This window comes from Equus przewalskii, chromosome 30 (genome assembly GCF_037783145.1).
Source record: "Equus przewalskii isolate Varuska chromosome 30, EquPr2, whole genome shotgun sequence".
NCBI classification, from domain to species: Eukaryota; Metazoa; Chordata; class Mammalia; order Perissodactyla; family Equidae; genus Equus; species Equus przewalskii.
The window spans coordinates 31,418,720-31,442,409 of record NC_091860.1 but is presented as its reverse complement, the minus strand read 5'-3'; the positions used below and the strand labels follow the sequence as shown (position 1 = coordinate 31,442,409).

Genomic DNA, 23,690 nt, shown 5'->3' with positions numbered 1-23,690 from the left:
CATGAGCAATCAGCCCATATTTGTTGAATGATTAAATGGGTGCCTGGATTATGTTGACTGACTTCTTAGTGTTTGGATAAATTAAATGTGTTGGCAATGGGAGTATTATCCTTAAATGGTAAAATTCTCAGGAGCAATGTAATTAAGTTTGGTGTTCAGTTCTTTTGTGAAATAATTCCTTAAAATGATGGTGGAAATGAAATGAAACTTGACTAATATACAAATATATTTAAAACAACTTCCAAGAAAACTAAAACAAGTGTTTTTTTTTTTGGAAGATTGGCCCTGAGCTAACATCTGTGCCTATCTTCTATTTTATATGTGGGACGCTGCCTCAGCATGGCTTGATAAGCAGTGTGCAGGTCGGCACCCAGGATCCAAACCAGCAAACCACAGGCTGCTGAAGCGGAGCATGAGAACTTAACCACTATGCCACCGGGCCAGTCCCTAACAAGGTTTTTCCATAACTTTAAATTTCTCGTAAGCCATGTACCATCTAATTTGCCTAGGGAGATCAGGGCTAATCTGTGGAAATGTAGTATTAAATAGTTCTTAGTTGAATCTAACTTTTTTGATCTCCATGCAAAGATATTAAGATTACTTTTGGATTATTCTAGCAAGACTTATAATAATTTTGTTTTCTACCAAAAATTCCTTCAAGGGCACTGGAGGATAAATTCCTACCTCTAATGACTGCAGGATAAAGGAGCCTGCTCAGATATTTTTTTGAAGCTCATGTGTTTTATCCTAGACATTTATGAACAGTTTATAGGTGACTCTGTAATTTACCTGTGTTTATTTTAATATAAAAATAATATTGAAGATTACTTACCATCTGCATCAAAGAAAATCTTTGCTACTGCCCCACTGGCTTATTTTTCAAGATACTATTAATGAGCACCAATTTCAGAAATTTCTCCTGAATTAAAGAGACTTAACACTCCATATCAGATTCTACAGCTTAGTCTGACGGTATTTTGGAAATTCAAACTCACACAAAAATGGATATAGATGGCAACAGATGTTCTTGCCCATTATACCCACTATTGTTCCCTCAAGAGAGGTGTCTGGGATGTCACAAGTATTAGGTACAACTCACAGGCTACTGTTGACGGACATTTCCACAGGTATCCAACTTCTTTTTGGTAAATGCAGTTGCTTATGAAACATGGAAATCTGAAAAGTCTTCTGATGCACCAGCTAGTCATTTCTGCTGTTTCAGGAAAATACGCACTGTGGAGAAAGACAGCTCATCTCTTCTCTCTTTATCCTGATCTTGTAATTTTCATCACACAAACATGAACCAAGAGTCATAAATAACTCACAGTTCCAACTTTCAATTCCTTCGTCCATCTCAGATTTCATGTTGCTTGCCAGCAACATGCCATTGTTGTAAAACGGCCTTGGGCTGTAAAACTAACCATAAGTTTTCTCTTCAGCGTGGACCAGGAATGTTCAACATTGAACATGTATCTGTAAAACACGCCATTAACATGAGCAAAGTATTTATCCCTTGTTGTGATTCTTTTTCCTGATGAAGAAAAATAAAAACAGAGCCTTGAGGTTGAAAGCTCAGACAAACCATGTGGTCAGCCTGGGAGAGCAAGCTTTCAAAGTCACTTTCTAATTATCTTCTTGTTTTTCTGAAAAGATGAGTATTCAGGGCATAGATATTTATTCTCGTTCTCACCATTTTTTCACCGTATTGAATATGCTGAGAAAGACCAAAGGCAGCTTCCTTTAGGGGAGCTCTTCTCAGTCGAGGATGCGACTCTCCTGGAGGATTCGGGATGCACGGCAGCTGTGATGAGGACTTCTAGTCCTCAGGCTTCCCTGGCTTGTAGGCTGGCCTGTGCAGAACGTTTCAAGTGTATCTTTGGAGAACATTAACATGCGTCCCATGACTGTGTCAGTAACGGCGCCTGGTCCGGCTCGGCTGCGCTTCCTAACTCAGCACTGATTTAGCCGTATCTCACGGCAGGATTCTGCTAACACGTGGGTTCATCTTCCCAGGCAATTCTGCAAACTGACCTCGAGGGGATCTTCAAGCAAACTTCACGTACTTGTTTGAGTGCTTTTTACTATTGTCCTTATTAAGATCTCTCTCTTTAATGTTGCAGAAAATCCTTATGATGTACTTTCAAGATTTGCAGGATTGGCTTTTAACTGTCCATGAAGAGCCATGCAGTTACTTCATGCAGGCGAGACGCCAGGCTTTAGGGTTGTTTGCCTCTCTACAATAATAAACTCCGTATTTTAAATAAGCATCTAGGTACAGACTGACACCTTTAGTGAGACTGCCCTCATCCTGAGTGTAGATCTGACTTGGCTGGGGCATTCATGTGGAGGCTCAGGCCCATTGCCATTATGTTACACCACTCCATGACTGCAGTGGCTCTGAATTTATTGAATTGGGTGTGCTTTTTAATTCACTGCTTTCACACCTATAATTCAAAATTCCTGTTTTTCTCTGTTTACATGTTCTCAGTCAGATGAGTAATTTGAAAAGAGCATTGGTAGGAGAAGGGATGCCCCGGGAGTAATGTGCCAGTGCCCAGAGGATGGAGCATCGGAGGGAGAAGTGATGCCCAGGGAGTAACGTGCCAGAGCCCAGAGGATGGAGCATCGGAGGGAGAAGGGATGCCCAGGGAGTAATGTGCCAGCACCCAGAGGATGCAGCATCAGAGGGAGAAGAGATGCCCAGGAAGTAACATGCCGGAGCCCAGAGGATGGAGCATTGGAGGGAGAAGGGATGCCCAGGAAGTAATGTGTGGGCTCTCAGAGGAGTTTGTGAACCAGCCTGTGGCAGTGGCTTGGTGAGTTGCATCTTTCATTACCTTGTGCTGATGCTGAGGGAGCTTAAGTAAGTTCCTCATTAGCAGATTGACTTGGAAGAATGGGGACAACTACCAGAGTGAGGAGCATGGAAAAAGATGTCACTTGACAGTCATCAAAATAGATGAAAATTCTCTTAAATTCAACTTAGACAACCAAGAACTTCACTGAAGCTGGGATGTTCGCCCTCAGCAGAGCTGGCTCCCTGCCTCCTCAGCCGCCTGCCTAGCTTTGCAGGGCGGCCACAAGCAAGGCTTCCGAGAGTGCTCCCTCTCCAGCAGGGGAGACGGCTGAGGCCGTGGTGTTTTCCCACAGGCCCTGGACAAAGCTTACGGGATGTAATGAAAATCCACCTGCTCCCTCCCTTCACTTCCAGTCAGTTCCCAGGAACCTTCCGGGGTCCTCAACTTGAAAGGCCAGTGGTGACAGTAGGTGGGCATGACCTTTCCAAAACCCTGAGACTGAGGACTGGCTCCTTCCCATGTGCATCTGTATGTAGAACTCCACCCCCAAAGCACTCATGGCCGCTTGACCCTGATCCTGACAGCCAGCGTGTGCCGGGGGGTGGGGAGGGTGGCTGCGCTTCAGGGGACGGGGTGACTCTGAGGTTCAAGAGATTGGACGCTTGCTTAGGGACACAGTGGCAGGAAGCTCAGAGCAGTGGGGAGTTGCACCCCGGCCCAGAGCTCACTGAGTCACTGACATGTGCTTCCAGAACGTGCTGGAACCCAGGCCCGCAGAGAGCACAGGGCCCCTTGGCAGCCCTGGGCCCTCCGTCCACCCTTCTCACTGCTTATCCCCCAGCTGGCAGCCCTCACAAAGGCCCCCAATGTGTGACGGGCACTAAGTCGTCCTGTTGGGCGAGTGATTGCTGGCCTTTATTCCTACGGGGTGCGAGGACCTTCAGTGAGTGACACTGTGCTGGGGGGAGGCACTGACCCATTACACAGTCACCCTGAAACGGTGCCCTTTCTAAATGCAGAGATGCGTGTCACCGTTTTTCTCTTTTTCAGTCCTTTGGATGGCTGTAATTGTACTCCCTAAGTCTTAAATAGCCATTGGCCAGAATGGGTAAACTCTGTCCCCAGTCGGCACCTCCAGGGCCGCTGGAGGGAGGGGTCTGTGTGTCTTTGAGGACCGAGTTTTCTTACCACTGAGGAGTGGCCGGTTGTGCCGGTACGAGGCTGGCAGCTGGCCGATGTCCTCGGTCCTGAGGCTCATCACCCGGGAGAGGTGGCCGGTGTGGTGCAGGCTGCCCACGATGAGACTGTGCAGGTACACGGGTTCGATGAAGTGGCAGAGGAGGGCGCCCTGCAGCCCCAGCACGTTCCACCTGGAGCGAGAGAGGAGGGTCAGCGCGATGGCTCACCGGGAGGGAGGGCGGAGCGGGCAGGCGCCGGTGCCTCCGTGTGGGCTCCGCCTGGGCTGGTGCTGGGGCTTCTCCCTCCACCCCGGGTCCCGAGTGTCACTGTCCCCATCGTCCAGACAGACCGGGAGGGCTAGCGTGGGAGCTCCCGACCCCGTGGGGCCATCATGGCCTTGGCCTTGTGGCTGCTAAGGATTCTATGCTCCCGAGCTGCTGTTTGACGGGCTCTGCATTTTAATAAATGTGGCTTCCTTTTCTGGAAGATGAGTTGTTAGATGGAGTGGAAGCTGCATATTCTCTCAGGAACTTAGAATTAGTTAAAAAAAAAAAAAACACTCTGTCCCCAAAGTAAATCTGAATTTTTCTTTTTATTAGCTGGGAAATATCAGAAATTGAATTTATTTCAGTTTGTGGAGAAATACCCTCTTCCCCTCCCTTCGTCCTCCGCAGTTAGAGTGACCCATCGTGTTGAAATTAAATGACATTAATAAATGACCTTGTTTTGCTCTTGGGATGATTTCGATTTTGGAAGCTCAGATCAGAGATGAAGGGCAAGACCGTTTCTTTGAAATAAATATAGCTCTGGGTGACTGTTTTTGCTTCTGCAAGAAAAGGTGACAGGAGCATTTTCAGAATTTTTCCCCCTAAATTTGAGTGGCACAAGGTTACATGTATTGGATATTTAAGGCAACATTTTGTGGTTTCCACTCTAACATGCTTAAAATTCACTCTCCACCAGCAGTGAACATTATGCAGCTAATTTCTTACATCATTGTTCTTTTCATTAATTAACATTTCTCCACTGTCAGAGCAATTACTGTGGTGCCTCCACGCTGTAAGTTTCTTTTCATGATTAATAAGGAGTCATTATATTTCCTTTTCCCGAAGCAGTCAATTAACATGGAATTCTTTCCATTAATTACTGAATGTTTAAAACCACCATGCCTACCTGGAGAGCAATCTGCTCCGAGAACCTGTGACACCAATTGCTTTAAAAAGTTCTCTTTAAATTTTATTCCAAAAACACAGGCAATTTAGCTGGCTATATTAATTTGCCTCAGAAGCATCGTGGTGAATGAGAAACATCTTTTAATCTCATGCAAGAAAAGGCAGCCATCTGGCGGGTGAAGATCGAGCGAGCGGCTCTCCCACTCTCCCTCCATAAACGCGGGTCATTAAAGTAATGGGCTCATCTACATAAAACTCAAATGGAAGATAAAAGGTAATATTTATATACAAACAGTTTAGTTCTACAATTTAAACAGTCATTGGTTTTATGAAACATTTACTTTAGTCTATCAGATTTGCATAACTTCACTTAAAAAAAATTGTGGTCATTTCTATAAGTCACGTCATTTCTCTCAGAAAGCGATGGAAGGGCTGTATATATATTTTATACATTTGGATATATGAAATTTTACCAAAGAATAAACGTCAAGAAGGCTTGAAGGAGCAGACATTTCTGAAAGGAACTTGAGTCCTCATGACAGATTCCAGGGGCCTAATAGTCTGGCGACGACGGTTTCTGCCTAGGAAGTTTTCATTCGACAGCATGGTCCGACAGGCCATCCGGGTTCCTGGGAGACTGTCTTTTCCTCACTTTTCACTGATGAGTTACAGAATCTCAAGAAAACCCAGGAGAGGAGAGTTTTAGTATCTGGGCTTTTCCTGGGAGGAACAACACTGATGTCTGCGAGGGGAGATTATGGGATTTGGCCCCCGCCTTAAATTGGAGACCAGAATTTCTGGGCAGTGCCAAGGACAGACCGAAAAGTGAGGAAAAATTCACCAGAGTCACCTTCACTTAGTATTTTGGGTAGCTCTTTTTTAGATTTGAAGAAGCTAGAAAGGTGTGCCAAGAAAAAAAAAGAACAAGTTTAACAATAAATTTATTTCACTATAAAAGTTGCCGGTATTTGTTTCTTAAGTGTATACTTTATTTTTGACCCAGATATAAGCTTCCTTATATTGGTATGTATTGATGAGAGCAGATTTTCTTGCAATGAAGGGTCTAGATTTACAGTTATGATGATAAATTACTGTTTTGGTGATGGATTCTGGGGTGCAGACAACCACCGTGGGTGTTTCATTATTTCTCAGATAGTCAGAGAAGTTTTAACATCTCTTATCAATTAAAAGCGGGGGAGTGGACATTTCCCCCATTGGTAACAAAACACTTTCTTGAAATAAGCCAAGTCTTGAACAATCAAAGGGGACATCACTGCACTTCAGGCCGTCCACGCATTGGCTTTGAACAAAACTTCTGGAACATATTTGAGTGGTTCTGATTCTGTGGAATTGTCTAAAGACAAATATCTTCTATATGTAGGTGCCTTCTAATAACCTGCACAATAAAGAGAAAATCAACCTTTTCCTTGCCTGGCTCTAGGAGTTTAAACTTATTCACCTAACGTGATCAATAAAACCAAATGTCTTCTTGAATATAAACTGCAGAATTTTCAGCATTCAGGATTGAATGGAAAAATACCTCTCCTTTTGTTCAAACAGCTGATATTACTGCAAAGTTGACAGAGGAAAAAAAAGCCCACGTCTAGTTTTCAATATAGGTAATCCCTAAATAAATATATTTTTGCCTGTTTGTCAATCACTGAAATACCAAAGATAAGTGAGGGAGAGATCTCAGAAAAAGGCTGCCTTTCTTTAACCAAGAGATGCAATCTCCTTGCTCAGTTCAAATCTTGGGCTCATAGAATCCGTGGCAACAGTCACAGGGACGGACCCTCCTCAGACAGTCACTACCCCTGTGCCTGGGACACGAGGCAGCGAGTGGCCACTGACGTTGATGTTTGAATAGTTGGTGATCCTGCCTAGTGTTTTCACCACTTTGACGTGGCCCAGAAGGGAGATGTAATAACTCTCTAAAATTACAGTGATGTCTGTGGGGCAGTCTTTAAGTACCAACAAAAATACATACTTAAGGCATAAAAATAGACACACAGACCAATGGAACAGAATAGAGAGCCCAGAAATAAACCCACGCATATATGTCCAATTAATTTATGACAAAGGAGCCAAGAATATACAATGAGGAAAGGACAGTCTCTTCAGCAAATGGTGCTGGGAAAACTGGACAAGCACATACAGAAGAATGACATTGCATCCCTGTCTCACACCGTACACACAAATCAACTCAAAATGTGGATTAAAGACTTGAATGTAAGACCCAAAACCATGAAACTCCTGGAAGAAAACATAGGGAAAAAGCTCTTCAACTTGAGTCTTTGTGATGATTTTTTGGATTTGACACCAAAAGCACAGGCAACAAGAGCAAAAATAAATAAGTGGGACTACATCAAACTAAAAAGCTTCTGAACAGCAAAGGAAACCATCAACAAAATGAAAATGCAACTCACGAAATGGGAGAAAATATTTGTAAATATATATCTGAGAAAGAGTTAATGTCCAAGATATATAAGGAACTCCTACAACTCAGTAGCAAAACCACAAACAATCCAATTAAAAAATGGGCAGAGGAACTGAATAGATATTTCTCCAAAGAAGACATCCAGATGGCCAACAGATACAAGAAAAAGTGCTCAACATCACTAATCATCAGGGAAATGCAAATCAAAACCACAATGAGATACCACCTCACACCTGTCAGAACGGCTATTATCAAAAAGACAAGAAATAACAAGCGTCGGCAAGGATGTGGAGAAAAAGGAACTCTCATGCACTGTTGGTGGGAATGTGAATTGATGCAGCCACTATGGAAAACAGTATGGAGGTTCCTCAAAAATAAAAAAAAACCCTATCATGTGATCCAGCAATTCCACTTCTGGGTATTTATCCAAAGGAAATGAAATCAGCGTCTCGAAGAGATATGTGTGCCCCCATGTTCACTGCAGCATTATTCGCAATAGCCGAGACATGGAAACAGCCTAAGTGTGTGTCAATGGATGAATGGATAAAGATGTGGTATACATACATAATGGACTGTTTAGTCATGAGAAAGAAGGAAATCCTGCCATTTGCAACAACATGGGTGGACCTTGACGGCATTATGCTCAGTGAAATAAGTCAGACAGAGAAAGACAAATACAGCATGATCTCACTTATATGTGGAATCTAAAAAAGTTGAACTCATAGAAAGAGAGAGTAGAATGGTGGTTGCCAGGGGCTTGGGTGTGGGTGAAATAGGGAGATGTTGGTCACAAGGGTATAAAGTTTCAGTTACAAGAACAGTAAGTTTGGGGATTTAATTACAGCATGGTGACTATAGTTAATAATACTGTATCATATACTTGAGAATTGCTAAGAGATTAGTTCTCAAATGTTCTCCCACACCACAATCATGTGGTGACATGATGGAGGTGTTAGCTGACTCTATGGTGGTCATAATATGACAACATGTAAGTGTATCAAGTCATCACAATGCACACCTTAAGCTTACACAGTATTAGATGTCAATTATATCTCAGTAAAACTGGAAAAAATACGTACTTACTTCACTCTCTTTTTCATTTGTGGGCAGATTTGCCCATTATCTGAAATTACAACCATATCCGACTGGGAAAATTCTCCAGGGCTACGCTCAAACCTGTGAATTCCAAATTGAGGAGCGAGAGGTGTGATAAGACCCAGTGTCCATAGTTCAGCAGGGACAACTCAGGCTTTGCCACCCAGCAGTGGTTTCCAACTTTGGTGCACACTGGGATCATCCGGGGGCCTTTCGGAATCTCCCGGTGCCGGCTCTTCCCAAAGACTCCCATAGACCTGGTGCAGGGTGCATCAGCTTTTCTGGTGCTCCCAGGGGATTCTAAGGTGAGCTGGGCTGAGAACTTCTGCAGCAAAGCAGCCGGCACAGATTGTGGAGTCAAAAAATCAAGTGAAATCAAAGTGTGGACACCAGTCAGCTGGGTAGCCTTGACCACGTTCCCCTGTTCTGAACAACAGTCCACGGTGGTGGCTCTCAAGCTCTGTGGTGGGACCGGCAGAGGGAGTTTCATCAAGCCCTCCAAGTAATTCTGATGCTGCTGAAGTTTGAGAGCCGCTGGTCTTCATGCTGGTCGTGAGGTTGTAATAGTCTTATAACTTCCCCATTAATCAACAGTCTCCATCAGCAGTAATGTGACGTCTCTCATGGCGAAGACTACAGGGGAGAATTTAATCTCCTACTGGTTTGGGGTTGACACCTGCCCCTCCATGCCCTTCCTCACCCCAATCTCACAATTTCTTGCTCTCACTTCTTTGACCAAGACTGGGATTAATGCCAAGTAAGAGACATTTCTGCATAAATAGCCCATCCCATTTCCAGTCTACTGATATCTTCCCTTGGGCCTTTCTAAGCAAAAGAGAAGATCGATAACCCTTTCAATAATGTCATTGCTAGGAATTCATCCCATGGATAAGCTCTCAATAAAATGCCATGATTTTTGAACAAGCAGAGTCACAAGAGGATTGTTTCCAATTGCAAAGCAAACAAAACAAAACAAAAAACTGGAAGTAATATAATTGCCTCTTAGTAGGGAGTTGGTTAAATAAATTATGGTCCATTCATGGAAAGAATATAGATATGGCCGCCTGCATCACCCCTGTTCCCAGGTGCATCCACCAGGCCTGCCTGACCTCTGAGCTGCCTTCTGTCTGACCTGCTCCTCTCTCCTAACTGCCCTCCTGCTAGTCCCCTCTCCTCACTCCGTTCCTAGGCTATGAGCCGGTCAACCACTGCCATTGCCATGGAAACCATGTGTGCCATCACTCTGCCCTCACCCATGCTATCACCTCCACCATCACCTCCTCTTGGAGCCTGGTACTGTGCTATGAAGGATCCCAGGGAGTCCATGAAGGGGAACCCCTAGCTGACCGTCAATGCCAACTTGCCAGCCATGTGAGTGTGCCATCTTGAGAGTGAGTCCTCCAGTCCCAGGGAGCTGCCCTAGTGGAGACCATGTAGCTAAAATGAGACTGCCTCATCAAGCTCTGCACACATTGAAGGTTTGCCAGCAGAATGCATGATGTGTCTCAGGCCACTAAGTTTTGGGATGGTCTGTTGTACACAACAGACAACTGATGTGGAGCCCATTACATTTCCTGAGGTGATCTATGGCTACCAGTAGCTTCTCAGGAAGTTTATATATGTCATGGCAAGAACAGTACCTGAACAATGCGATGTTTGGGTGGATGTTGGTGTTGGCTGCAAGAGTTGGGGTACAGGTACCCAAGAAACATGGCTTCTCCTCCTGGTGGTCAGAGAGGGGTCAGGGCAATGTGCTGCTTCAGGTTATTTTCAGGTGAAAGAAATCATTCCCACTTCACCCCCCATAATGTCTCATTTGTCTTCTCTAAAATCTCCTGAAAAATGCCCTCACTCTTGACGTGACATCTCTGGCTAAGTCTACATCCCAACAAACTGGTGGGATGTAAACATTCTAGGAAGACCCACACTAGTGATGAGATTATTCCGGATCCTGTCTCTCCATTTTTAGTTCCCAACGACTCCACCTCATCCCATGCAGCCTCCTGCACGGGGTAAAGCTCTCCGACCTTGGGGTGACTGGCTACAGTGTCTGGGGCACATCGCTGAATGTGCAAGAGCCACGGGGTCTGCCTCAGAGTGCGGCTCCTATTCTCTGGCTCCTCTCGGAGCTCTGAGCCCTACACCCCTCCTCAGAGATGATGCGTTTGGCCTCTTGGTTCCTAGAGACAAACCACTCTTCCTAGAGAATGTCTTCTTATTCTTTTGTGAAGATGGAAGTGTAAAGGAAGCTTTGACCCTTGTGTATGCCTCACAGGCTTGCTTTCCCAGCTCTACCTTCTCGGGCCCTCAGGACTGGTCTCCTTCCCTGTGACCTCCCATCACAGCTCCCACCACGTCCAGTTGACATCCATGCTGCTCCTAGAGTCTGTGGCCTTGTCTGACACCCCCAGGTAGCCCACTCTTTGGTTTTCCTTCAACGTCCTCGTTGTCTCTTCTTTACCTAACTAGGTTACTAGTTAGTTTTGCAGAAATGGCTCCCCTCAGCCCTTGCGGAGTCCCAGCATGGACAGCGGGCTGTGCCTCGGTCTGGGCCTCCTTCACGGCCTTGTTGCAGGAGTAATGGGGCAGAAGACACAGTGTTGCTGATCATTATTATTTCTTTATGCTGGATAAATATTGTTGAATCATCACTCTCTGCTTCCATCACTGGAGATTCTGTAAGATTTAACTTAAAGCTACGATAAGATTACCACACAATCTTCGCTTGAGAAAGAGTAAAGGTTGCTAAACCAGGCTGGGGACATCTGGGGTTGGCGTTTAGGAAGAACAGTTGTTTTAAAAGGACCTGTATTTTGAGAATGGAAAAATGAACCACACTGTCACCTGATTTCAGTAGAGCTGGTCACACTTGAACAAGATGACTGGCCGACAGTCAGGGAGGAAGGCAGTCAGGCCTGCCGTGGGCTGGATGTCGGGGAGGACGGACTCACCCAAGAGGCTGCGGAGCGGCAGGTCTCCGCAGTCCAGAGGAGAAGCTCGCTCTGCACAGCCTGGAGTCTACGTTTAGAAGTGAGACGGTGCCTCGTTCCCCAGAGAGCAGCCATCACTTTTTACAGTTCATTTTATGGAGAAAGTTTTAATCTGCTCATTTAAAGACACATCGCAATCAATAATCAAGCTCAGGTGCTTAAAATTAGAAACCATATCTAAAGGAACATTAGTTCCAGAAGATTTAGATTTTTATATGCACTCAACTTTTGGTTCTTGGAGACAGAAGCAAAAATCTCCTCTCTGGTTTTCCCCATCCTTCCAGGAGACGGAGGCTGCCTGTTAGCGAGAGTACAGTCGGCACCTCACAGCCGGGAAAACAGACCCAGTCCGCGTGACCGCGATGTTCGCTGTCATCTGTCTCCTGGTCTCACGGGGGCGCGGGCTTGGCCTGTCTTATCTTTTCTTTTTTCTTTTTTAAATTTTTATTTTTTTCGGATGTACATCATATTTCGAATTCTGTATACATTACGTCATGTTCACCACCCGAACACTAACTATAGTGCATCCCCTCACATGTGACCCTAATCACCCCTTTTCCCCTCTCCCCTTCCCCAAAGGTAACCACAAGTCCAATCTCCAATCCTATGTGTGTTTTTTTTTGTCATTTTTATCTTCTACTTATGAGTGAGATCATATGGTATTTGACTTTCTCCCTCTGACTTATTTCACTCAGCATAATACCCTCAAGGTCCATCCATGTCGTCACAAATGGCCAGATTTCGTCATTTCTTATGGCTGAGTAGTGTCTTATCTTTTCGAGCTGAACAAACACTGGACTACCCCTTTGATGAGCTACCCAGCCTTAACCTGTGGTCTTGAAGGTCAGCTTTCATTGACCTGGTGAAACAACGGCTTTCTGAGTTTCCCGTGGTCTTCACTGGTGTGGCATCAACAGTGCATTTTAGAGGCAGGTGTTACTGTGACTTTCTCTGGTTCCACGATTCTCCAAAGACCAGACAAGTTGGGCTGGGTGAGTGATGTCTCACTTGGTTTTGCTGGTTTCCTGGGACCACTGCAGCGACCCACCGCAAACCACGGAAGTTCACGCTCTCGCAGTCCTAGAGGCCAAACGTCCTGACTCAAGGTGTTGGCTGGGCTGCTCCTTAGGAGGCTCCAGGGAGAATCTGTTCTGGTGTCTCTCTGATCTGCTGGTGGCTGCTGGCCGTCCTTGGCATCTCGCGGCCAGTAGATGAACCACTCAGACCTCTGCCTCTGTCTCCACATGACCTTCTCCCCCATGTCTTGTCCTTGTGCCTGTCCCCCAGTCTCCCTTGCCCCTCTTATAAGGACACATGTGTTGGGTTTAGAGCCCACCTGAGTAATCTGGAGGAGCGCTTCCTCTCACCATGCTGAACGCAGGTCATTTTCTCTCTTCTGCTACACAGGGTCATGTTTACAGGTTCTGGGCGTGAGGACGTGGATGTGGCTTTTTGGGGCCCACCATTCAGCCCACGACACCTGCTGTGGTCCCTCAGGAGCCTGGCCCCGTCCCTGTGCGATTGCCTCCTGCCTGCCCCACCTCACAGGTGGGCTTCCTAACTCAGGGAGCAGATCCTGAGTACGTGCTTGGAGATTTGGAAAAAAGCTTCTGCACAGAGATGATCTGGGAAACATGGCTCACAGCAGCAGTCACTGGGAAGCATCCCAGACTCCCAGCCACAGGGAGGCGTGACACCTGCGCTGACGTGCTCGCGGCTTCAAGAGGAGCCATAAGTACAGACACGAGGAGCGATTGTCAGCAAACTGCTATGAACTGCAGCAAAATCCCGACTGCGGGAAAAACGTGAGTTTAGGAAGAAAGATTAAGGCAAATACAGCCAAAGTGACAGGGGATGGCCTGTTGTCTCTTTTCCACTTTCCACTTTTCTCTGATTTTTCTTTGTTGTGTTTTATTTTTTAATGGGGGAACTTTCAAGTGTGGGACAGCACTTGCTCTGTGCTCTTCCCAGCAGGAGAGTATGACCAGCTGATCTTCTGAGACCTTTTCAGGTGTTCCCCACGGACCCAGACACATTAAAAGAACACAGCTTTGGGTGCACTCAGGGCTGACCGCGGCCACAGGGACTCTGTCGTCGGAGCAAAGCCAGTTGGCCCAGGAGGGACCGGTTCTCCCCACATGCAGCGTCTGAACTGGCTTTTATCTTCAAGGTGGTATTTTGCTCCAGGGTTTTAACTAAAATATTTTTCTGACTGGAAATCTAGAAACAAGAAGTTCTTTCACTTCCAAAAGACTTTCACAGGCCAAGAATTTTTCTGGTAATTCCCATGACTCTGTTCCAAACAAAGAAATCAGATTTGGTTTTCTGTTCACTTTGATGTCAAAATTATTTTTAAAGGAAGAAAAATTGAGCTGGTGTAGCCCCCCTTCAGGCCTCTGGGGTGTCTTTTCCCATCAGAGGGGGAGCACGGAGCTCTCACCAGGGCGCGGGATGTTCTGCCCGAGTCTGATTCTTGCAGCGTTGGGTGTTGTGGCCTTGGGTGGGGGTCCACCAGATGCCTCCAACCCCTGGCACCGTCATGTACAGTGACGTCCCAGGCACGGCTTCCGGCAGGAGCTGAGTGCGATGTCACTCAGGCAGCCCGGGGACCCGCCTGTGTCCTGCACGAAGCCTTCACAAAGCAGGCTTCGTTCACCATGCTAACTCCTGGAGTGAGCCTGGGCACGGCACCCAGGTTGCCCAGAGCCTCAGTCCCTGGCCTTTGAAATGAGTTTAATGATGACGACAGTAATGTAACAGCAGCTGCCCCCTTCAACTGGGAGGGTCACCGAGCACTGGACTTCTTTAGAGCAATTGAAAACGCTGCCCCAAGCTTGTGTCTGCAGATGCGGCCTCTGTCCATGCTCGCCGTGTCCTGGGTTGGGCACTTGGCGAGCCGCTCTGCTGTGTGATTTCTCCTCACTGTCCCGTGTGGCCAGGTGCCACCTCTCTGGTGTTCTGTCCCATGAGCTCTGCCCCCTGAAGCTGTGACCACTCGGGGCCCCCGGGACACAGAAATTCTCACAGAAGGCAACCTCTCAGCCCCTCTGTCAGGTGCAGGCGGCCTGTCCCCCAACTCGGGCTCAGGCCAGCCTTCAGGCTTTCTCCTCTGTGGAGCCAGGCGTCCACTCTCCCTGTCTTCCCTCGGCCTGTTCTGACAGGCTAGGCGATCAATAGGCTCAGCGCCGCCTTTGGAAGAGATGCTAACCTGCACATGGACCAGCGGAAAGGCTCCTATGTTCCTGAATCTCCGGTCAGTGCACACGGCTGGACTTCAGTCCGCTGCTCTGGGGTGGCCTCAGTGAGCCCACACACTGGCCATCCATTGACTGTCCCTTTGCATCTGAGGATGGTTATGGGCATCTGCCAAGGCCTTGCAGTGTGTCCTGGACCCTTGGGGAGGGGCACAGGGGGTTCATGGTACATGGGGTGCATGCTCTCTTTTGGAGTGTGTGATCTTTTAGGGGGATAAGGGGCAAAACAGGCGAACAACCACAGAAGACAAGGTTCTCATCAGGTGACAGTGGTCCTTTGGGCTAACAAGCACCAATGGGAAATCAGTGCTGTTCTCGGGGCACAAAGACAGGTGGGTGATGGCGGGAATGCACAGGATGGGGGCCTGCCCCACCAGCTGAGCGCTTCCCCCTGTCGCTGGACCTCAGATCCCTGCGAGGGCTCGGGGGACAGGCTTAGAGACAGCTCAGAATTCTCCTGAGTGGAAGAAGTTCCCCGTGGACAGAAGGAGGTCACACGCATCTCCCATCTCCCCATGTGGGCTGACCCTGTTTATGATGGAGAGAACTGGGTTCGTTAAATGATCCCCAGAGAGATGTAACGGTCTCCTGAAAAAGATTCGTGACCCTGATCTCAGAGGCATGGACCTTCTTTCTCATGGGGATCTGCCCTTGATAAGGATTGGGACCGTCAGGGATGAGCTCATCGTTAACCCATCATATTTTCCTTCACACCCGCCCCGCCCCCCCCAGCAGACATAACCACCGTCCCTGTGGGCTTCAGAGAGAGTCCGCGGCAATGCAGAGAGGGCCGAGGACAGAGCAGCTGGAAGCACAGATAACATGTAAGGAAATGTGAAGAACTATCCTGTCGGTGGGACTCTAGGAAGCGTCGCCACTTGTTTTACGGCTCATTTTAAACCGTGGGGAAAATCTTCAAGTTTTCTACAACATGCTTTGCTGTAAACCTGTCTTACAAGTGACATTGTAAAATGGTGCCAATTGTTATTCATGGAATTCGTACTCAGAAGAATGCCTGTTGTGGTCTAATTTATATTATTATTTGGGCATTATTGATCTAAAAAGTGATACGTGTGCATTGATCTGTGGGTGGGAAATGATGCAGCCGTCTTGGCTGTCTGGATCTTTCGATGTATCCGGTCCCAGTTCATTTTTCATTGATATCAAAGGGGATTTGCAAAGAGAATTACAAATTCATTTATTGGACACACTTTCTCTACCTTAATTAAAGATACCATGTTACTCACCTGTTTTCATTTTAGTACATAAAAGTCACATGAGCAGGTGATGAGTGAAGTCAGCCTAGCATTTCTGTTTCATGGCCGCTCAAACAAAACCGCATCTATTAATCAGGAAATTTCTAAGTTACTAAATATATGTGGGTGTGGACTCCACGCAGCGTTTGGGATAAGACCCTCGGAAAGAAAATCGGTAGTTGTAACTGGTTACAGACACGGCCCTAGAATTTATGGGCAGCACAAATAACTTTTTAGCTTTGGCTACTGAGAGGGGCAAAAATTAGGGCTGGGCGGAAGACGTCATTTCCATCTTTGAGAGTCGCCACATGGACATTGGGGAGACCACCGCCTTTATCCTTCCAGCTTCTGTCCTGCTCACCACCCGTACCTGAGGTCACCGCCGTCCTCACAAGAGAGCGGGTCTGTTCTTCAGTGTTTCCTGGCTGCCGACCGCGCCCACGCCGTCTGTGCCCGTGAGCATGTGGGCAGTTTCGAGCCTCCATCAGACAGGCGACTGTAAAAGCCAGACGCGGCTCTGGCCTTGCCTGGTGTCTCCCCACAGCGACCGGGTGTCTTCTCGGTACAGGTCTCAAGGCCGTGCCCTCGCTAGTAATCGTGTTCTTGGAGGCTGGAGTCGTCAGTAGCAAGGACGCCGTGTGTGCTTGGCCCCGCCAGCGCCTGGCCGTGTCTCCACCAGTTATGCATGTCCTTCCGCTAACAAAGCTTTGCAGACGGGCTGTGAGGGGTTGGACGCCATCGCGGCCTCTGTCACCACAGCCTTTCATCCTCCCGTTCTCCCCTCCCCTGCCCGCCAGTCCACCAGTTTCTTCCCTCGGCATCCATTGTGCTGAGTGGACACGGGATGAGGAGTTGGCGGGAGAGAGGAATTCCAGGGAGGAAGGAGGGCCTGGACCAAGGCTCCAAAGAAAAGGAAGAGCAGGCGGTGGGCTTGAGGGGTGAGGAGGCGGCCTGCATGGGACGTGGGAGCGATGGCCTGTGGGTGGTAAGCAAGGAGGGTCTGCAGTGACCCCTCAGCGTCTGCTCTGGGCCAGTCCCAGAGCAGCGAATTTGAAGGAGAGACATGTCCCAAGTGCCTGGGAGGAGGACGGTGGGTTCCCGTTGATCTTAGTGAGGACGACTGCACCCGAGTGGCGCAGATGAAGCCAGACGCCTTGTGGGGTGGCTGGGGGTGAGTCAGACAATTCTCTCAGGAAGTCTGGGTTAGAAGGGAGCATACATGCAGCCCGAGGAGGATGCTGGGTTTAGAGATTTACTTTTTAAGATGAGGAAGAGGAGCTCAAATGGTGACGGCATAGTTTCGGGGTGGAGGATTCGGGAAGGAGAGGAAGACGTGATGGAGAAGGCCCCCGCGGAGGCGAGAGGCCCTGGGGGATCTGGAGGGGAGGAGAAGTGGGACGATGGATGGACATCCTTGAGAGTGTGGCGGGGAGAGGGCAAGGCAGGCTCCGAGTCATGTCTTCTGTTTGCTCACAGGGGAGGATGTGTAAGCGGGAGTCGTGGGTGGCGGCATCCTCTGGGACACCTGAGGTCACAACTGTCTTCTCAGGTCCGAGGATGAGTCTCGTCTGCCGGTCCCGCCTCCCTCCCCTCTGTCTCCTGCCTTCACGCTGCTGTCTGGGATCCTGACCGCTGTGTGTTCGCTCCCCCGACGTGAGAACAACCTGCAGAGCCAGCCTCAGATGTGTTATTTCCAGCTCCGTGTGCACTTGCTTCAAGACCCCTGTGACACTGGCATTCAGTGGTACGCGTGAAAAATAAAGGGCACTATTTGGAGCTTTTGCCAATTTCCATGGTGTAAATACTGTCACTGTGGCCAATTTCAGGGGAGCCCTGTGAAGTCGCGGACTTTTGTCTTTTGAGTAGATTTTTATTAAAAAGGGCAACACCTGACTTTTGAGCGGCTGCGTTACCTCGAAGGGCCTGCTGCGTAGTTTAACTTACTGTCTGTTGACGTTTAAGGTCCCAGAAACAGTGAAGTTTCAACTCGGTAGCATTAATTCACTTCATTTTCTGGGGGATCAGAGAGTTAATCCAGAAACCCAGTGAGGACTTAGGGCACCAGAAGGATGTAGGTCGAGGTGAGAGCTGCGGCCTTTTTTCCCACTTCATGAATGGATGAAAATATTACAAAGGAGGAACGCGTTTTCTTCCGAGAGACGAACTAAGGGCTGCCAGCTCCTCCCGGCAGAGATCAGGCTCTGATCTCCGGTCACTGAGCTGTGCTGTGGCTGTGCTGGGCCGGGAGATGTCACAGCCTGGGAGCGAGGGCCCCACGGCTCTTGCAGCTGTTTGCTAATAATGCAGGGGAATTGGGGTCCGTTCTCAGGGGCTGAGGATTTACTGCAGAGGCGGGAGGGCCCCAGGAGTTGGAGAAGGGGGGCCGTCCTGCGGGGCCGGAGTCTGCAGCAGCCTGGGGCAGGCCGGGATCCCTCTCCTTCGCTGGAGCCTGCGATACCCCTGGGCCCTGAATCCCCGAGGGCGGCTCTGCCTCTGACGGCTCTGCTTGCTGCTTTCCAAGAGGAGGCGCCATGGACCAGGATTGAGTTTTTTTTTTTTTAAAGATTGGCACCTGGGCTAACAACTGTTGCCAATCTTTTTTTTTTTTTTCTGCTTTATCTCCCCAACCCTACCCTGTACACAGTTGTATATCTTAGTTGCACGTCCTTCTAGTTGTGGGATGTGGGACGCCGCCTCAACATGGCCTGACGAGTGGTGCCATGTCTGTGCCCCGGATCCGCAGCCCTGGGCCGCCGCAGTGGAGTGCACGAACTTAACGACTCGACCACGGAGCCGGCCCCAAGGATTGAGTTTTGATAGGTAAAGATGGCCTTCAGCCAGTCAGCAAACGTTGGAGGAGCTGCAGGATGCGCCCAGCCTGCGTTGGGGGACAGACAGGCACACAGTCCAGACTCACGGGGCGGCAGTGCGCTGGGAACCACGCCCAGGACGGTGCATGGTGCCTGGGCCCTGCGGGGGCCGCTCCTCCGGTGTATGGAGTTTCACCTGCTCCGGCTCCACCCGCTCTCCTCTCATAACTCCGACCGTCTTCTCAGCTCTTCGGAGCTTCAGCCGCAGATGCGCCCTTGCGAGCATCTCAGGCGGGCGGCTGTGCAGTTGGAATTGGGGGTGGGTGGGGGCTTCCCGAGACCACACTTGCAGGGGACGCACCCTGTTCACTTAGTTTATAGATTCCAGATCAGCACATTTACCCACGCTTCCAAAGATGTTCTGATTCACCCTGAACAAAGGCTTTCCGCGAGCGCCTTATTCCCACTGCGGGGCGGCTTGCGGCCTGTTTACGGCTCTGTCAGGGGGTATCTAAATCTCCCCGCACTCCCCCCACCCCGCCACTGTGCTCTGTGACTGCTTCCAAACCAGAGTCCCAGAAATGCGCTTGAGGGGACAGCACATCCTGGAGCATGGGCAGAGGCATGGGGAGCGGGGGCTCTGTGGGCGACCTTCCAGTGGGGCTTTTGAGAACAGGGAGAAGTGTCTCAGGGCCGGGGGCACGACTTTCAGCCGAGGCACAGGGGGACACGTCTCCTGAAATCTGTCAGGCTTCAGCGGGAGGAAGAGGCCTGAGGGCACCCCACACTGCAGGGGCAAGACGGCCTGGGGTACGGGGTGTCTGTGGGGTGGGGTGGGGTGGGGGCTGGTGGGCGATCGGGGTCAGGCGCCTGGGGGCCGGCTGACCGGGGGTGGTGCTGAGCAAAGGTGGGCGGAGGCGAGAGCTCCCTTTGCCTCCGGGTCAGGCCTGGAGGCCAGCCCGGCAGCGCCCAGACCACTGGGACGGAGACCCGGCCGCAGCTTCTGTCTGCTGCAGCGGCGGCTCGGAATGGCCAGGCACGGTTTGCTCAGGGCACTTTGGCCTCAAGCACAGGAAACGGAAAGTGTGATCTGTGAGGGATGTGAAGGGACGAGGCCCCCGCCCCTGAGGGCACATTCCCTACTCCCACCCGGGGCCCTGCCAGACCACGCCACGTGGGTCAGTGGAAGAAAGCGAGGGGGCTCTTACCTGGCGATCTTGTCCGTGCAGGACATGGTGACGAGCTGCTCGCCCAGTAGGACGCCATCCCACGTCTGTACCGAGCTGGGGCCGCGGACGGGTACGGTCCCTTCCCCAGACTCAATCTTGGTGCGCAGGTGCCCGCGGAACTTCCTGACGATGTGTTTGCTGCTGCTGACTAGGAGAGAAGAGGGGGCCGTGAGGGGTGGCTGGGTTCCCCGACTTTAAGAGACACACGGGGTGCCCCACTTGGAGTTGTGGAGGAGGAGGGGGAAGTGCACCCAGAAAGCATCTCAAGGGCCCCCGGTGTGTGGCCCATGGGTTAGCACAGGGAAGCACAGGAAAGCACCAGGGCCAGACTAATTTCACCTCCCCTTCAACCCCGACGTGGTGAAGAGCCCATGTCTGGAAGGGTCAGCCAGCTTCTCACGGAGGGCCAGAGTGAGCAACTGAGGCTCTGTGGCCACTGGTCTCTGTCAGCTCGTCTCTGCCGCCAAAGCACATGCAGCAGAGACGGTCAGTGGGTGAGCACGGCTGCGATCCGTAACACTTCGCTCATGGACACGGAAATTTGAGTTTCGTGTAACTTTCACGTGTCATGAAATATTATTCTTTCACTTTTTCCAGCCACCTGAAAATATTAAAAACTATACTTAGTTTGCGGCACATACAGAGAAGGTGGTACGTGGGATTTGGCCTGAGGGCTGTGGTCTGCAGACCCCGGTCTGGATTTTCATCTTGGCTATATCATTTCCTAGCTGTGTACCCTTGGAAAAGTTACTTAAAACCACCGTGACACAGTTATTTCATCTTAAAATTGGAATAATAATGTGGTCTACCTCCTAGGCTGTGGGGCTTTATGAGACAGGACCTGTGAGCTGCTAGCACGTGGCCGTTCTTACCCCCAGGTCCACATGACGCAGGCATCAAAATGACTGATGCAGCCTACATGTGGGTCCCTAACGTGTTGCTTCCGTGTTCTCCCTCCTTTCCTTCCTCTCGACACCCGCCCCCCTATACTGCATACCCCACAGTTAACTGGAGAACTAGCAAGAATGAGAAGAGGATTACATTTATTTTTTCTTTCCTTAAAAAATTCTGTACAGTAAGTCTGGGTTATATTGTAATATAGAAATGGTTAACTGCTTTGTGTACAAATTACACGTAAAATAACACAGTGACACCAACATTTACATACATATGATGACATGAGTGGATACTAAATGCTGTCTTTAAAGAGCTTCTATTTAAGTTTTAGAATTTGTGGAAATGGGATTTCTCCTTCATTTATCCCCTCTGAAGGCATCAAAAAATAAGTGACCTGTGGGTTTATATGGGTACCTCCCCTTACAGACCTCAAGGTAATTTCCAGTATATTTTCTCACGTTTCCTAAGAACTCAGGTTCTTTTGCTACGTATCTGTAGTGCCTAAAGGCGTCTCTTGGGAAGAAAGATTGTTGCACTCCTCGGAGAAAGTAAACTTTTGAGACGTTTCAGATTGTTTTTCGACCTTGCTACCAACCAGGTCCTTGATGAGATCCAATTTGGATTGAGCTGAGAGGCATCTATGGAAGGAAGAGTGAAACTGAAAGATTGAGCCTGGGTGGGCACAGCTAAGGAACACCTAACTCTCCCCCAGGTAGAGAGTGAATCTCTTCTTTGCAGGTTTAAATGGCACTAGGAATCAGATGACAATGACGATGACGATGATGATGGTGGTGGTGGTGATGATGATGATGGTGATGGTGACGGTAATGAGGAGATGATGATGAAGCTGAAGAAGCTGATGAAGAAGCTGATAATGATGACAGATGATGATGGTGATGATGGTGGTAGCGGTGATGATGATGGTGGTGATGATGGTGACGGTGACGGCAATGAGGAGATGATGATGAAGTTGAAGAAGCTGATGAAGAAGAAGATGATGATGATGACAAATGATGACGATGATGGTGATGATGATGACGATGATAATGATGATGGTGGTGATAAATTGAACATAAAATAGTTCCTATGACTCAGAAGCACTTGAGCAAACCCTTGGTCTGAATTGACTTTTGACACTGTCCAGGCGGGGTCTTTATCATGTCAACTTCGTGTGGCAGGCAGCACTGGGAGAGTGGAGGGGCCAGCATACATAACAGTTTCCAGTTTACCACAGTGTACGGACTTGATTCTTCTAGGTGGGGGATATTTTCTCAGGGAACATGGTACTTGCTGTCCCTCTCTTTCTGGTGATTATAGTATCCTTATCATTCTCTCAATGCTTCAACTATTGTGCCATTTTCCAGACCTCGAAAGTTGCCTGTTACATTGTAAGGCTTTTCTAAGTCCTTACCCATTGCTTCTGCACAACCAACTTCCCATGCAGTAGACTTTATAGTCTGTTAGGGCCATGACAACAAGGGGGCCCAGCTTGAGTTAACAACCCGTTTCTAGGAGCTAACCCAAAGTTTTCAGGTAGATTAATTTTGCTTGAAGAGCCAGGTGCATGAGACGCTCCTGAGGAGTGTGTATTTTTGGCAGCGTTCAGCCTCAGGCTGCCCTCTCTAGCACACTCCCTGATGAGCTCCATCCGTCCCAGGAGGGCTCTGAGTGTTGGCCATCTCCTGGAGCCCATTTCCTCGGGCTCTTTCTTGCCTAATTGCGAGAGGCAGGAGGGAGTTGAAGATGCCACTTAAAGGAGAACAAAATGCCGATCCAACCGGAACCTGCAGGGAACTGAACCTAAATAGTCTGTAGTGGATTTATAGTGCTCCTGAGGCAGTGGAGGTGTGAAACCAGAAGATTCTGCCTGCCATGTACACGTAAATACTCCCCACTCCATAAGGTTAGTCTAAGCTAATTCTAATACCCATGTCATCAGGCTCTTTGCTATAGTGTTCTCTTATCTAAAACCCTTACTTTTGGAGATTGATGTCAAGATACAGTGAGGGTGGTGTCCAAGTGAATATTTTATTTTGGGGAGAGAATCAAAGGTGATGGAGACAAATGGCCATAGGAGAAGTTCAGCTAGGGAGCAAAGATCTATCTAAAAAGTGGGACATGTTTGAAACAGGGGTATAGGAGAGAGAAAGAGAGCCAGAATTGGGGAAAAAGTATAAGAAAGCAAGACAATATTTTAAACCACCAAATACACTTTTAATTTTCAAATTGTATTCAAAAGGTATATCCCAGAATGCATACCTTTGGAGCAACCTTTTATTTATTGTGGTAATAATATCTGTAATATCTGTTGTGTGGTCACGTGAATTATGAGGCCATCTAAATTCACTGATCCCACAAAGCACGAATGTTATCATATACTGCATGCTTCTGTAACTCAGCGGGCAAATGGGAAGGCAGGATTTCAGGAAGTGTACTTGAGGTTCTCTGACTTCCTGTGGGATTTGGTTAAATCTCTTCACCTGCCCTAATGTACAATGAGTGCAATTGTCTTAGAACATTCTAGGTACTTAGCACAGTCCGTAAGACACGACATAATCATGCTATTTCTTGTG

At 48.5% G+C, this 23,690-nt stretch overlaps 1 protein-coding gene across 1 annotated transcript in view; it reads right to left on the bottom strand.

Moving 5' to 3' along the window:
- ADARB2 (adenosine deaminase RNA specific B2 (inactive)) overlaps positions 1–23,690 on the bottom strand; it is a 455,777-nt gene that overhangs the window by 14,826 nt on the left and 417,261 nt on the right. The window contains exons 7-8 of the mRNA XM_070601050.1: positions 20,200–20,368; positions 3,987–4,168 (exon numbers count right to left, since the gene is read on the bottom strand). Of these exons, the coding sequence (XP_070457151.1) occupies positions 3,987–4,168; positions 20,200–20,368 (351 nt within the window). The remainder of the gene's footprint in view (positions 1–3,986; positions 4,169–20,199; positions 20,369–23,690) is intronic.